Source organism: Dendrobates tinctorius, unplaced genomic scaffold (genome assembly GCF_039654945.1).
Source record: "Dendrobates tinctorius isolate UK_male_01 unplaced genomic scaffold, ASM3965494v1 ptg000004l, whole genome shotgun sequence".
Classification (NCBI taxonomy): Eukaryota; Metazoa; Chordata; class Amphibia; order Anura; family Dendrobatidae; genus Dendrobates; species Dendrobates tinctorius.
The window spans coordinates 166,106-182,992 of NW_027361672.1; the positions used below are offsets into that span (position 1 = coordinate 166,106).

Genomic DNA, 16,887 nt, shown 5'->3' on the forward strand with positions numbered 1-16,887 from the left:
CAGTGCTTCTTAGAGAGAACCTGTCACATGAAAAATTCTATTAACCTGCAGATATAGGGTTGGTCTGCAGTTAATAGCATTCTGGACCTGCCTGGTTCCTGCACTTTGATCCCTGCTGCCAGGAGGAAATTAACCTTATTCCCTGCGGCAGCGTTGGGGTCTCAGGTGACGCCGCTGCGGGTTCAGTCATGGCTGTGTATGGAGTGTGGCGGCCCTTAAAGGGGTATTCCCATCTAATATTATTATTACAATACAGTTACCGTACATATCACTACTTATACCATAATGATTGGTGGCGCTCTAACTTCTGGGACACCTGCCGAAGAGAAGAATTGGTTGCGATCCCTGAATCTTTTTAAATAAAGCCACTTCTACTCAATGGTGTTTGTCTTTTGGGAGGACCAGATTACCTAGTCACCACATCCTTGCTATTTATTGGCTTCCGGCTCTTACTCGAATGTGATGCCAGCGGCATACTAGGGGGTCTGTACCTTGACCTCATAGTCCACTACGGAGTGCTGCCCAGTGTTGCACAACCTTCTAAAAAGAGGAGCGTTTTTGTTTTTTGCTGTCTTTCTAATCACAGATTATTCCTACTAACACTAGACTCAGAGAGTGCTGACTCTCCCTCTTTATTCTTAGGCAATATACTTCTCTTTATTATAAGAGTCTTTTTTTAGATTTTATTTCTTAAATTCTGACTTTTACTTTATATATTAGTAGTAATCTGCATGATTTGGTGCTTTTATCTGTGCCATTTTTATAGTCTTGGTACATTTAGTGGAAAAGCAGTGATGTTCGTGTATGTTGGTTAGGAGAATACTGATACTGTAAAAACAACAGAAAATATCAACACATTATAAAAAAATGTTGTGCATTTATAAAACATACTTCATAAATCACCTTTAAATAGTAAGTCATATAACTTACAATATAGTTCTACTAAGCCAGGTGCCCCATGGTCCGAAAGATGCTCCATCTTCCTGACACAGGACTGCATATTCTGTGTCGGCACGTCTCTATGTGAAGAAAGCAAGGCTCAGCAAAGCCAGGCCCCTTGTATGTCACTGAGGATGCGGCAAACAGGACTGACTGAGCCACCAAAGGAAGCAATCAGTCAACACCATTGTCACACTGCTCTGATCACAGGCCAACACAAGAAGCCCTGTCCTGCATCATCGGCTCAGAACTGGAAACCATGCAGCACAGACCAGCAATGGAGCAGCCGGGCTAATAGAACAGCATAAAGAAGACTCTGTTCTGTGTATACCTCTTGACTGAGTAATGGTTGGGTTTCAATAGGAATCTTTCTTTTGTGCTCTTCTCTCACAGGCATTAACGGCTTGAAAAATTTTGGTGGGTGAGGAGAAAAGGTTTTGAATGGACTTGATATTAAGGCCTGGGGGCTCTCGGGTGCGCCACCTATAAAAAAAAAAGACGACAAATATTCCACTTACTGATATATCTCTGAATTTCTTGACCTTTTAAAGTATAACACTATGTTTGGTAACTATTTTCTTTTAAGGTTTGCAGTGTTTTGGCTTGTAAGCTCATTATTCTGTCAGTATGGTAATTAATTACACATAGAATGAATATTACCGCCCCCACTGTCTCGTCTTCTCGGCGATTCGTTGAGCTGACTTCCATAGCCAGATACATCTTTGTAACTGGAGGAATATTCAGAGACATCCAGCTGGTTTTCCAACCATCCCTTGTGAAGACATAAGAAAATCAAACCCTCCAAATATAAAGCTAGGACAATACAAGTGAATCACTAAACCTTGCCTTGGAGACAACAGAATATGCGCAGTGCTTACAAGCTCATTTCTACTGAGCTTGTAAGCACTGTTTTGAAGCTGGACAGGGTCACTGTAGTGTGCAGTCACATCCTAATCCCGGCCAGCTTCAATGCAATGTTGAGGAGCCAGAAAGCAGAGTTGGTCGCTCTACAAAGGTAACAAGCAGTTATCAAAAGAAAAGCGCAAATATCTCAAAAATGGCCAAATCGTTAAATAAGCAGTAAATTGCAAAAGTGCTTCTTCTTACATGCACTATCCAACAATATCCATTTATGTAGATGGAATAACCCTATAAAAACAAAAACTGGGACGTAAAAGTTTTCAGAGAGGGCAACCCTCATAGGCCATGATGATAGGTGTGCTCTTGGATATCGTCAGAACAAAGCAATTCTTTTAGACACAGGTCATTTGGGCACTTAGTGTTGCAACACTTCTTAAGCTTTTTGTATTCCGGTTCTATTTTTGAGAATATGTTAGTGTCTAGTAGATCTATATTTTTAATGGTAAAAACATATAATAATGTAGTCTTCTTTTTCTTTATCCGTAAGTGACATATTTGGTACAATTAAGATGATTCTAAATATTTACATCTTATTTCATTCTTTTTTAGTTCCATCTTGTTTATTCTATTTTTCTTCTATTATTTTTTGGTTATTAGTTTTGATAACCAGAATCACTGCTAGATAAGACTTTTTTCATTTCCTTTAGACTGAAATTTTTAATTAAATTCAATTAAATTCAATGTTATATAATTTTTAAGCTTTTATTGTAATGTACTGGTATATGTCTAAATAGCAGTGCAGACATTATGGCAATGTATAATATGGACAGTCATTGATAGCGCACAGGCATTACTATCCAAAGGAGAACCCCCTTGGATTAGGAGTCAGATAAAAAATAAGAATGCCTCCCATTTTCATAATCAGAAGAATTTGGCAAATGATGACCCTCATCTGCAGCTCTATGTTGGTAGAGGATAACTAAATTTTCATCTAAAACGGAAACGGTCACCTCTTAAGGAGATTTATTCATTTCTCCTATATGAAATGCATTCCTCATATTATTGAACACATATCAGTTAATTAAAACACGTACCTTGTCATCTTCATCACAGCCTGATAAATCCAAGCGACTAGATGATGCCTACAAATTAGAAATAAAAGTAAAATAGTTCCCTGTACTAATGAATAAAAAATGCAGCTATCATAGTAATTAGTGATGGGTGAGCGTGACCTGATAAGGTGTTATCTGAGCATGCTCGTGTGCTAAAATAATGTCTTCGGCGTGCTTGCATGATATGTTTGAGTCACCACAGCTGTGTGTCTCACGGCTGTTCAACATCTGCAACACATGATGAGATAGTCTAAGAAACAGCCAATCATCATATGTGTTGAGGCTGACAAACAGTTGCGAGACATGCAGGCGTTGGAACTCGAGCGCGCAGAAGACACTATTAGCACACGAGCATGCTGAGATAATGCCTTATCAGAGAACGGCTTGCTCATCACTAATAGTAATACATACATAGATTAATTTAAATAAAAAAAATCTTCTAGTCACACAACATTGAGGGGACTTTTAACATCTTCATACAAATCATATTACTTTTTGTTAAGGTCTCTGCCTAATCTTTACCACCATTTTAGAAATACATATATACATATCTCTCGCTATATATACATACTAGCTGAAGAGCCCGGCGTTGCCTGGGCATAGTAACCAACTGTGGTTAGTTATAACAAATGATAATGTTTATATTGCACATAAAAACCGTGCATCTAATCCTATCCTGTGTGATACTGACTGCTGAGCCGTGTATCTAATCCTATCCTGTGCGATACTGCCTGCTGAGCCGTGTATCTAATACTATTCTGTGTGATACTGTGTGATGAGCTGTGTATCTAATCCTATCCTATGTGATACCGACTGCTGAGCCGTGTGTCTAATCCTCTCCTGTGTGATACTGACTGCTGAGCCGTGTATCTAATACTATTCTGTGTGATACTGACTGCAGAGCCATGTATCTTATCCTATCCTGTGTGATACTGTCTGCTGAGCCATGTGTCTAATCCTATCCTGTGTGATACTGACTGCTGAGCCGTGTGTCTAATCCTATCCTGTGTGATACTGCCTGCTGAGCCATGTGTCTAATCCTATCCTGTGTGATACTGTGTGCTGAGCCATGTGTCTAATCCTATCCTGTGTGATACTGTCTTCTGAGCTGTGTATCTAATCCTATCCTGTGTGATACCGACTGCTGAGCCGTGTGTCTAATCCTCTCCTGTGTGATACTGACTGCTGAGCTGTGTATCTAATCCTATCCTGTGTGATACCGACTGCTGAGCCGTGTGTCTAATCCTATCCTGTGTGATACTGACTGCTGAGCTGTGTATCTAATACTATTCTGTGTGATACTGACTGCTGAGCCATGTATCTAATCCTATCCTGTGTGATACTGACTGCTGAGCCATGTATCTAATCCTATCCTGTGTGATACTGTCTTCTGAGCTGTGTATCTTATTTTTTAATCAGATAAATTTTTATTTATGATAACAATTACATCATATACATGACATCAAGCAATTGTTCACATATAAACATGTTTTTATAAAAAAAAACCAAAAACAAAACTCCTCCCTCCCTTTTCCCCCTCCGAGATCCCTTCAGTGCCTTCCCCGTTCCTCGTCCAGTACTCTTTCCAACATCCATATATAGTTATGTAATGTGAATATCTTCCATATCCCAATACGTCCCTCCCACCCCTCTAACTCCATTCTACCCATGGCTGCCATATCTTGTGAAACACCTCAAGTTTATTTCTCTTAGTGTAAATACTTTTTTCCAATGAAATTATATGCTCCGCCTGCGCAAGAAAGTCCCGTCTAGTCGGAGGCTCTTCTCTGATCCAAAACCGGGCAATCAATTTCCTTGCTATGAACAACAGTCTAGCAATCGCCAGTTTGACCATAGCCGCCGCTGCCAATTCTTCCACAAAGCCTAAAATACAGATCAAAGGGTCCCTGGGGATAACACATTTATATATCCATTCGATCCGATTCAGTACAACTGTCCAGTATGTGGACAATCTAGGGCAACACCACAACATGTGCATCATATCTGCCCGTTCCTGCGAACACCGTGGACAATCGGAATCAGACCTCAAACCCATCTTGAACAATCTATCAGGAGTTCTGTAAGGTCTATGAATTACGTACAGCTGAGACATCCTCCCAGGTTCGCTCATAGAAATCTTAGGCACATATTCTAAAATAGATTCCCATCTATCACTTATTTCTCCCAATTCAGCCTCCCATTTCACTCTAGCCTTAATGGGATGACTGACTAGAAATGTAAATAATAAATCTCTATACACTTCTGAGATTGCCCCCTTCGTCTCGCTGTTCCCCAAAATGGAGGCCAGCGTGACATCAATCTGGACCTCAACAGGCCTCCTCCGACATTGCGACCGATACGCATGCTGAATTCTTTTATAATGGTACATATTTGAGTGTGGAAGCTGGAACTCTGATTGTAGCTCCATGAATGATTTAAGTCTCCCCTGACCCACAAGCTGACCCATCCGTCTGATTCCTGCCTCTCTCCAAAGCCCAAATCCCTCCATTCGCTGGAATTCTTGTAAATTTATGTTATCCCACACTGGAGAGTATTTAGTAAGGCCCGTGACACCCCTAATCTGTTTAACTTTCTCCCATACCTTATGAATAAGGAGAACCGTAGGAAACCTAGAGCCACATTTTAAAAACTGCCCCCCTTCCAGGCTCTCTCCCAAAGGCCATTTCCCAAACAGCTTTCTCAAACTACTGGGCGATTGTTCCTGTCCCGTCTCCTCCCCCCATCCTCCCATATGTTGACATTGTGCTGCTAAAAAATATCCCAAGGGATTAGGAAGTGCCACCCCCCCGTCCTCTTTCGGCCTCTGCAACGTTTCTTGTTTAAACCGTGGGCTTCCCCCCCCCATATTAGGTCGCCGAACAGCGATTTAATTTTACAGAACCTACTCTGTGGGATCCAAATTGGAGAATTATGCAGTACATACAGCAGCTGCGGCATCACAATCATTTTTAAAAGATTTACCCTTCCAATCACCGAAAGATGTAATTTATTCCACGCCGAAATCTTGGAACGAACTTTTGGTAGCAGAGGGCTTAAATTAAGTTCTTCAAAACTACTCAAAGGGAGGGCGATCTGTATCCCCAGATATTTAAATCTCCAAACTACTCTCAATTTCGGTGATATTCCAACCTCCCCAATATCCCCATCTACTGTATCAATGGGCATGATGCACGATTTATCCCAGTTAATTTTGAGTCCAGAAAATTCTCCGAATTCCTCAATTAATGGCATCGCATTATCCAAGTTCTCCCCCGAGTCCCTCAGGTATAGCAGAATATCATCAGCATACAGAGACACCTTCTCCTCCTTCCTTCCATAAACAAATCCCTTTATCTCCTGTGTATCCCTTATTTTAATAGCTAGGGGTTCCACAGCGAGGGCAAACAGCAACGGAGATAATGGGCATCCCTGTCTCGTACCCCTATGTAGTGAGAAACTATCAGATAATTTATTGTTTACTCTGATTTTTGCCGTCGGAGAGGAATACAGCAACCCCACCCAAGACATAAACCTAGGCCCGAACCCAAAGCCCAACAGGACCGACCACAAGTACTTCCATTCTACACAGTCAAAAGCCTTATGGGCATCCAAAGACACTACCACTCTTTTTCCAGCATTATCGGACGGAATTTGCATATTTAAATATAATCTTCTTAGATTGATTGCTGTAGATTTATTGGGCATAAAACCCGATTGATCTGGGTGAATTATTTTAGCCACCACATGGGTCAACCTGTTGGCCAAGGCCTTTGCCAATATCTTATTATCTGTCGTAAGAAGTGAAATCGGTCTGTAGGACTCCGGATCCAAAGGGTCTCTATCGGCTTTAGGAATGACCACAACAATGGCCTCTCATAGAAGTAGGCAGCTGTCCCCTCTCCAACGACTCATCAAATACCTTCACCAATTTAGTTATTACTTCTTCATTTAGTATTTTATAGACCTCCGTTGGAATACCATCTGCCCCCGGGGCCTTATTACCCGCCATGTCCGCCAATGCCACCCTCAACTCCTCTGCCGTAAGCGGCCTATCCATCCACTCTCTATCTTCATCCCCCAATCTAGGAAGCTCAATCGTCCCCAAATAACTGTCCATCTCCTCTTGACCTTTATGTGTCTGTGAGGAGTATAACTCACTGTAAAACTGTTTAAATACTTCCAAAATTTGATCCCCCTGTGAAACCACGGTACCTTCCTTATTTTTAATTGCATATACATGGGAAGATTCCCGTTGTGCCAACGCCACCACTGAGAGCAGGTGCCCCACTTTTTCACCCTCCGCGTAGAATGCCTCATTCTGAAACGCCCGCCGTCTCTCCGCCTTACGGATATGAAGTTTATTAACTTCCAATTGGGCCACTTTCATGCGGGTCTGCGTATCTGTATTACACTACGCACCGAATGCCTCCTCCGCTGCCCTTAGTTCCTCCATCACTGCTTTGTCTTGATTTTGAGACTTAGTCTTATATCGAGATACTTCTCTGAATAAAATCCCTCTCAAAAAGGCCTTCATAGTATCCCAGACTATATGGCCCTCAGCACTGCCTTCATTTATCCTAAAAAATTCTCCCAATTCTTCTCCCACCTTTCCCATATCCAGCAACCGTAACCAAAAGGGGTGAATTTTCCATCCCATTCCTGTCAACCTCCCTTGCCCTCCCAATTGTAGAGACACCTCCAGTGGACAATGATCCGATAGGACCCTGGGCAGATATTCCACTTCCTGTACCAAGTCATCCATTCCCTCATTTCCTAAAGCCACATCAATACGAGATAAAGATCCGTATGTCGCCGAATAACATGAATAAGTATATTTCTCCATATTCCGAACTCTCCACAAATCTATCCAACCAATCTCCCTCATGTAGTTTCCAAAAGGTGTCACCTTCCCCCCCTTCCCACCCCCCGTATGTTTACCTTTATCCCATTGATCATTTGCAATATTATTTACATCACCGATTACAAGCAGCGGGACTCCCATCCATTTCCCAGATAAGTCCAGAATTTCCTGTATCTTTTTTCTAGAGAATGGTGGAGGGATATACAAGGACACAATACATAATAATCTATTCAAAATTCTGCATACAATAAACACGTATTGCCCGTCCCTATCTATTATAGCCTCCACTTCTTCGTATGGAGTAGAATTGTGGATTAACACCGACACTCCCCTTGCATAGGCCGAATACGTCGAGTGATAAGCCTTCCTCACCCATCTTTTTTGTAGCATTGCGACTTTATCCTCTACCAGGTGTGTCTCTTGGAGGCAAATCACTGAGGGCCTCAGCTTCAGCAGATATTGTAAAATTGCAACCCGTTTTGAAGCGTTAGCGAGACCCCTAACGTTCCAGCTTAGAATCTTAATTCTATCCCCCATAATATGTTGCAATCCCAAACATTAGACACGTTATAGGTAGAATCTCGATCCTCCCCCCCATCCCTCCCCCCCACCTCTACCCCCTTTCTCAACTTCCCAACTGGAATAAACTCTCCCCCCCCTCCCCCTCCCAAAAAATTAGTTGTCTCCCACAGCCTTTAAGCTGATAAGAATTCTCTCTCCCTCTCTATTTGAGAACCAGTAGGGCGTTTTAACAGCCTAACGATACAAGCTCTGTATTCCAACTACCCTCCAGTCCACATTAATCCAACTGCAATAAGCGTTGCGCCGCCGAACACAACCTTCTTAAACCAACATGGCATTGCTTCATCTCAAAGATGACCATTACCTTAGTAATTTCAAACTAAATCACAGTTAGTCACTGTTTCAACATCACTCAGAGTATGCTTCAACGGGTCCGTCCCGCTCTGATATTTTGTATATTAGAGTCAAGCCAGAGTGTCGCCTCCTCTGGGTTCTGAAAAAAGTGCACCCGGTCCAAAGCTGCGACTCTCAGTTTAGCTGGGTAGATCATCGAGTAGCGCACATCTATGTCTCGTAGTCTTCTTTTAACTTCTCCAAACGTCATCCGGAGCTTCTGGACTGCTGCAGAATAATCTGGGTAAATGGAGATGCGATTGCCATCTATGGTAAGTTCCGCATGGGTCCTGGCTTTCCTCAGCAGAGTGTCTCTGTCTCTATAATTCAAAACTTTAGCCAAAATGACTCTTGGAGCTGATCCTGGGGGCAGGGGTCTGGTGGGCACCCGATGCGCTCTTTCAACAGAAAACATTTTGGTAAGGCTATCCCCTCCCACAGTATTCTTCAACCATGACTCAATGTACTCAGTGGGATTATTGCCCTCTGCTTTTTCTGGCACCCCCACAATCCTCAAGTTACTCCTGTGGGAGCGGTTCTCCAAATCATCAGTTTTAAATTCCAGCTCAGCTATACGTTGCATATACTTCTTTTCCCTTTTCAACAGTTCATTAACCTGGTCCTCCGCACTTCCCACACGTTCTTCCACCACCTCCACTCTCTGTTCAACTTTGCGCACTGCAGCGTTAATCGCAGCCATCTCCCCCTTTAAATCATCCACACGACCATTCAGAGCTGCAAGGGCAGATTTGTTGTACATTACCACAGAGAATATGTCCTTGAGCGTCGGCTTTGCTACATCCAGTGTGTCCGGCTGCTCAAGCTGGCCAGTACATGCAGCCACCTCAGGGGATCTCCATTCCTCCCCACCACTCTGTGGCTGGCCCCCTCCTTCCTGCTGTGTCCCAGGGACATGTTCTGGGTCAGGTCTCTCCCCTTCAGCCTCTGACCGCTCATTAGCAGCCTCCTCTGACCTTGCAAAGCGTTCCAGCCGAAAGATCACCTCCATCTTCCTCTGATATGCCGCGCTCGCCCTTGCCGCCTCCTCTGCAGCCTCGGCGCCATCTTGGGCCTGAGCATTTCCAGACGCTGCCAGCTCCTTCTGTCTCCTGCGCGTCATCCTGCTGTGGGGCTCTTCTCCACCCGACCGCACTCTACTCCCTGCTACTCCCCAGGTTTCTGCACACTCCGTGGGGGAATTTCAGCGTTCGGCGGCGCTGCAAATAGCTATAATCAGGGAGATTGTGGCAGGAGAGCTCCTCTGCACGTCCTCTCACATCGTGCGCTAGGCCACGCCCCCCCTGAGCTGTGTATCTAATCCTATCCTGTGTGATACTGACTGCTGAGCCGTGTGTCTAATCCTCTCCTGTGTGATAGTGGACTCCCCCTGCAGTCTGTGTCAGAGGGTGGTCTGTGTCGGCACGGTAATAAATTGTGTTATTTCCAGCTTTACAGAAGGACGATAACACCATAGAAATGATAAGAATAATAGGTCTCAGTTACCACAACTGTCTACAAAGAAAACTGTTGCTGATAGCAACCAGTCACAGCTCATTTTTCATCTATTAAACAGCTCTGGGACAGCGTGGCGAGTTTTGAGTGGCGACTTTTGTGTTTCGACTTTTATGTGGCGAGGTTGGTGTATGTGTGGTGAAATGTGTGCTGAGGGTGGTATATGTGTTGAAGCACGTGGTAGTGTGTGGCGCATTTTGTGTGTGTGTTCATATCCCCGTGTGTGGTGAGTATCCCATGTCAGGGCCCCACCTTAGCAACTGTACGGTATATACTCTTTGGCGCCATCGCTCTCATTCTTTAAGTCCCCCTTGTTCACATCTGGCAGCTGTCAATTTGCCTCCAACACTTTTCCTTTCACTCTTTCCCCATTATGTAGATAGGGGCAAAATTGTTTGGTGAACTGGGTCCAGACGTGTGACTGTGCCAAATTTTGTGGCTGTAGCTGCGACGGTGCGGATGCCAATCCCGGACATACACACGTACAAACTATATTGAGCTTTATATATTAGATATATCTGTATCATATATATCGTATGTGAAAATGTGTCTGCCTACTATTATATTCTATTGATGTAACAATTAGTATTCTGTAGATATAGGTTATATTTTGTCAGTAGCCTCTAGTTCCCCTTTTTCAGCATGGAGGCGTTCTGTAAATTTCCACAAGCCCCAGTTCCTTGTACAATTTTCCCAACAGTAACACAATAAGGTACATGTGGAGGAGAAGGTGGGCATGCGAGGTTTTTCCTATCAGGGTCCCAGTTAAGTAGTGTAAGAGATAGAAAGAAGGGCAGCGGAGTGCGGCATAATCCCCGTGTCAGTGTTCGCACACATGGCAAGATATGCACATGAAGAAGGCGCACACTGATGGAAAACAGCCAACCTTTTCTTAGTTATGTTTTATTTTTCTCTTCATATGTAAAAAAACAACACTAATATTACTAATATTCATGATCATAACTTTCATAGCCATAAGCACATGACCGGGCTCGGCACAATATATCTGACACAATAAAAAAAAGAGTGTTCACTCCTATTAGAGGGGTTGTTCACCACTTGACAACCACTTTAAGTGCCCCACATAACATAAAAAAACAAGAAGTTCTCTCCCATACCACGGCTGCCTCTGAGATATCAGCGCTGCGATTTCGGGCAGTCACGTAATGTTATGTCACACAGCAGGTAGTCGGCACAGTTCCATTTGACTGAAGGATGGAGGCTGCGGTCGATCAGTGACCCGATTGCCTGCAGCAGTCATGTGACTGTATCAGATGACAATTGTGGTACCAACATCTCAGGAACGACACCACTCTTCCATATTACCTCTCCGTATATGGGTAATGTATTCTGCTGTCATTACTGTGTCGTGGGTCATATCATACCATATCTAAGAGCACTAATGATACTCACATTATGCATATTGGGAGTGCTGAGGCTTCGGCGAATGTGCTTCGTTTTATTAGAAATTGCTTCCTTCACTGTAACCGCCTGGAAGCAGATTATACAGACACTTTAATATATTAACATATAACACTATATGGCTTAACAGATGGGCTCAACCACAGAAATCTATTCAAGAGTTCACAATATGACAGTTATGATGGGTGTGGATGGCACTCATAAAGGGAATCTGTCACCAAAGTTTTACAACTCCATGTGAGATCAGCATAATGTACTGATTGACAGCTTTCTGTGAACACCTTGCATAGGCAGAAAGCTGCCAATTAGTAGTCGGGGCAGGTTATACAGAGCTCATGAATATGGAGGACTACATGGCACCAGGTTTACTAGTACTATAGTGATAATATCCTGGTGATAAATCAGTGCTTTTATAAAAATAACAAGCAAACAGCCCAGTAAGTGGCACACCTCTGGAATCAGGGTCTCCGCCTCTACAGATGACGGGACAAAAAGCTGGTGACGGATTCACCTTAAAGCCTTTGTATACAACCACATTATCTCAATGCTGTATATAGCAGGATTACGACACACAGACAGGTACTTGGGGCCTTAAAGAGGTTGTCCACTACTTAGAATAGGTCATCAATGTCTCAATGGCAGGGGTCCGACACCCGGCACCCCGCCGATCATCTGGGTGTCGATGAAGGCCACCGGCTGGAACTACTCGATTACGGACCTGCTCCGTCTTCTGATAGCGGCGGGGGCAGGGTCCAACGCTACCGCCTCCTACTGATTAGAAGACTGAGCAGCTCCGCAATAGAGTAGTTCTGGGTGGATGTCAGAATCACTATGGCAGCCGTGGGTCTGTTGAAGGCTCCCATTGCGGTCATCTTGCTACTCCTATAAAGTTCAGTTTATAGTATAAGTGTTCAAGTACTGGCAGGTTCAAGTTAAAAAATCAGAATCAAATCAGTTTTCTGGATACTGATGCTAGATACGTCCTGCGCGGGGCTTGAATAAGCATATTGATTTCACATTCTTAAATATCACGCTTTTACGGTATATAGATTTGTATCTTTGTATTTGTTTCTTGGGAATTATATGTAAGTTATGTCTGATCTTGATGACGTCATTGAACACGTGTGCAGAAGGTGCGTCCTCTGGCGGGGTTTTTAAACTACTAAATTATTTCTTTCATTTAGGTTGATGCCTCAGCCTCGAAAATAATCAACAACTATGGACTAAAATAAAGGGCCTTTTTTACCTTTTCATGCAAAGTCTATTTGGCACACCATGCTTTTATGGCAAAATAATTTGAATAAAATTGAATATGTTCTAGATGCTGGATTTCTATTTTGGAATTTCTCGCTTAGCGGTGGATTTGGATTCCGTGCGCTCATTGAGGCAGGGGAGCTAGACACCTTCTTCTGTTTTATCACCAGATTTGCACTGAACTGAAGAATCATGTTCCGAGGTCATTTTTACCGCATATTGTATGCCATAAACACAAAATGTAAAAAATGGTGAAATTTAGGGCTTTTTTTTTCTTCAAAATTTCACAGCAGTTTCTATCATTTTCTCCATATTTCTGTACATTATATAGTGAAGTGAACAGTGTAATTAAAAAAAATACTATTAATAATACTATAAAAAGAAAAGTTTAGGCTTCCTTGACATCAGGGCAGTGGAGTCAGATTAGGAGATTTGGCTTACTGACTTCATAGCCCTGGTATGAGGGAGTTGGAGTCAGTGTCATGGAAATTGAGGAGTTGGAGTTCGGAGGTTTGGCTTACCGACTCCACAGCCCAGCTTGACAGACTTTTCTCAGCTTTTTTTGCATTGGTAGTTACAAGTGTTTTTTGGGTTATAAACTTTTTATACAAACAATTTTACACATTTTTTCATACATTTTGACCTGAAAACCCCCCACACATGCTATGTTTAAAAAAAAAAATCACTATCCCCCCAAAATCTAAACACAACAAAAAAAGAGAAATTGTTTACATCATGTCTAATATTTCCGTACTGACTTTCGTCTGACATCTGGCTGCAGCGCCAAAAAGCATCGCAGTGTGTCAGAGTAAATCATACACGGCAGCAATAGAGCAGTAAGACTCTGGTCCGTGCGGCAGGAGTCAGATGACAGGTCCCTTTGAACACTGGGTGAGTGCACAAAGTGAACCTTTATAACCAAAGTCAGCATAAAAGAGTACAAAGCGTCAAAAAACCTGTCAAGATCAAATTTAAGATATTTAGACAGAGGATAGGTTCACACGTTCATCAAAACAGCCCAACTGAATACCATCGGTCCTAGTACTCTGCGATTTAGTGCGGAGAGCAGTTGACCAACAATACGCTGGTGTGAACCTACCCTTACTGTGCTCTTAAGCCACGCTGTCCAAATCTTGATACAGAGGAGAAAAGCCAGATTGTGGAATGTTTGCAAGCAAAATATCTGCATCTGGAAAACTCTGAAAACATTTTATAATAACAAAAATGTCCAAAGTCTACTTGCCTGCCTTAATCTCTCCAGACTCAGGATGTTCTCCACCTGCAGCACGCCACGTGTATATTTTTCAATGTAAGTTTCCCCATCAGATGTTGCCTCGTATTCGCTCCGCGCTGCCATCAGAGCTAGGGTTTCTCTGTCTTCAGCCTCTTCTGTTGCCTGATAGTCAAAAACCAAAAGAATACGCAGGATTCTAAACTTTTTCTTATAAATGTACCCCGTTTCTCAGTTATTCAAATCCACACATAGCAGTGATAAATAACCTTCGGGATGTTGGACACTATCTCATAGCTAACTCCGCTGCTGTACAGAATATTCTTTGTGGACATCCTTCGCTTTAAGCTTTGGGTAAAGCTCTGCAAGAAAAAACAAAGAATAGATTTCCTGATTTACACAGTTATGTCTGGAAGAAACCCTGCAATGTCCTGTGGTTACCCAGCTCACTGGCGTCTAGATTATTTCACAAGACCTCGCCATTTCCCCCGACAGCCGGGTTTCTACTCGTACACAGGCATACAAATTAAATACATCGGAGTCTTGGTTATTTCGTGGTCTACTAGTTATCTGCTTTGGGAACCAAGTTTCTGTTTTGTATAAAAAATGTGAAAGCCCAAAATAGTGATTATTTGTGATTGAAATTGTTAAAGGGTTGGCCACCGATTATATTTTTTACTTAAATACTTTCATTTGAGACTAAGTTACCTGTTTATTATATACATTAACTGCAATTCTCTTCCGGAGGACTAGCTCCATAGCAGCAGGATGACTCAGCTGTACTGTGATCTTCACAATGACATAAATGCGCTCATTCTGGGGAGTTATTCGGTTTAAGTGCACCGAGTCATGGATTGCAGAGTCCCAAGAAGCAATGGCAGAAACCTGAAAATTACAGAACACTACACAGAATTCTGCCATAGTAAAGTCTCAGACACGGACCTTCCCTTAAAGGGCTTTTCCCACAAACAAAGTAGAGTTTATTCAATAGATCTTGGAATACTAATAATTTCCACAATTGGATGTGTTTAAATAAAATGTTCCTGTGCTGAGATAATCTTATAAAGGTCCCCTGCTGTGTACTGTGTAATGGTTGTGTCTGACCGTACAGGAAAATGGTCTGATCATACCACAGCTCCTGGGCAGGGGAGGAAGCAGAAGAGTATACAGACAGAACAGCAGGGGATCACAGCTGATTCTTACTGTGAGGTAAAACATGTTTATAAATAGGCAGTGAAATGTTTTACCTCACAGTAAGAATCAGCTGTGATCCCGTGCTGTCCTGTCTGTATACTCTTTTGCTTCCTCCCTGCCCAGACCATGTTCCTGCACGGTCAGACAGGGCCATTACACAGTACACAGCAGGGGAACATTTATAAGATTATCTCGGCACAGGAACACTAACTGTAATAATAATAATAATATTAGCAAATACCTCAAATTAGAAATGTAGTAACCGTCGCTACATTAGGAAACCATGGATAAATAAGATTTATTTTTTTTATTTACTCATTTATATAGCATCATTAATTTCACAACGCTTTACAGATATTATTGGCACTGTCCCCAATTGGGCTCACAATCTAAATTCCCTATCAGTATGTCTTTGGAGTGTGGGAGGAAATCAACATAAACACGGGGAGAACACAGACACCATGCAGATGTTGTCCTTGGTGGGATTTCAACTATCAAAGCCATAAAGAGCCATTCTAAAACTGATTTTCAAAGTAAGCACACCAATCTCATCCAGTCTAAGAGATCTATTTAGTAACATATGAAGATTTTATTGTGAAATCTGGCGACAGATCTGGTATAAGCCAAAGGGACGATAAATATTTTTATAAACCGGTAGTGATGCTTTAGTGAAGTATAAAGTCCTGACGGAAACCATTAACAATTAATAAATAGATTTATGAGAATTGTAGAACTTAATACAAAAAACACACTAAACCATAAATACCTAATTACCTAGGCAGAATACTTCTCCTGGAAAGAGCCACCTACAAGCTGAGTCTAGCCCCTACAAACACCACACAGATATTACAGTACAGTTCTACTTATTTACACAAAAATCTAAAATTCTCAAACGTGCCCAATGAAATGTATAGTTTACCTCTTCATCGCTGTGCTTGATAATTGGCAGGTAGTAAAACTGGCTCCCGTGTTCCTTTGGTAATATAGAATTTACACCTGCTGCATGGGAGCCCACGAGCTGCTCATTGGCACTCAAGTCATCAGCTTCAAAAAGTCAGAAGGCATAGAATTAAACTGCATGGTAATAACACTTCTTTACAGAATTTACAAGGAAACCATGACATCAAGGGTTAATAAAATAAATATTCTAGATTTTAACATGAGTGATAGCAAATTACTTTTGCAACAGGCCCTAGCAGATATTAACTACAATGGGTTCAGTTAAAGGTTTGTCCACTACCAGGATATTCAGAAGCTCTCCTTGGGGTATCTCATCAATATCTGATCAAATTTGGGAGGCGGAGTCTGTCACCCGGCACCCCACCAATAATCTGTTGTTGGAACAGCTCCATCACACCTGGGTACTGCACATCAGCTTCTGTTGAAAAAAAAATGGAAGCGGAACAGCCGCACCTAGGAGCAGCCACCAAACAGTGTGACAGTCCTTTAGTGTTCAGAGCTGTAGGCGGTTTACTTCTAGCCTCTGCCAGAGCTGGACGATCCATAATGAGGGTATCGGAACCAGACCAATCCGATATTGCTGACCTATCTTAAGGATAGCTTGTCAATATCACAGTGGAGGACAG

General features: G+C 42.4%; 1 protein-coding gene across 5 annotated transcripts in view; it reads right to left on the bottom strand.

The window, feature by feature from the left end:
- Positions 1–16,887, bottom strand: part of KIF13A (kinesin family member 13A) — a 330,019-nt gene that overhangs the window by 15,391 nt on the left and 297,741 nt on the right. For all 5 annotated transcript variants that reach the window (XM_073566095.1, XM_073566092.1, XM_073566093.1 and 2 more), the window contains 8 exons: positions 16,221–16,345; positions 14,816–14,992; positions 14,377–14,469; positions 14,120–14,272; positions 11,614–11,691; positions 2,895–2,942; positions 1,600–1,711; positions 1,271–1,422 (listed from right to left, as the gene is read on the bottom strand). In XM_073566095.1, coding sequence (XP_073422196.1) covers positions 1,271–1,422; positions 1,600–1,711; positions 2,895–2,942; positions 11,614–11,691; positions 14,120–14,272; positions 14,377–14,469; positions 14,816–14,992; positions 16,221–16,345 — 938 coding nt within the window. The remainder of the gene's footprint in view (positions 1–1,270; positions 1,423–1,599; positions 1,712–2,894; positions 2,943–11,613; positions 11,692–14,119; positions 14,273–14,376; positions 14,470–14,815; positions 14,993–16,220; positions 16,346–16,887) is intronic.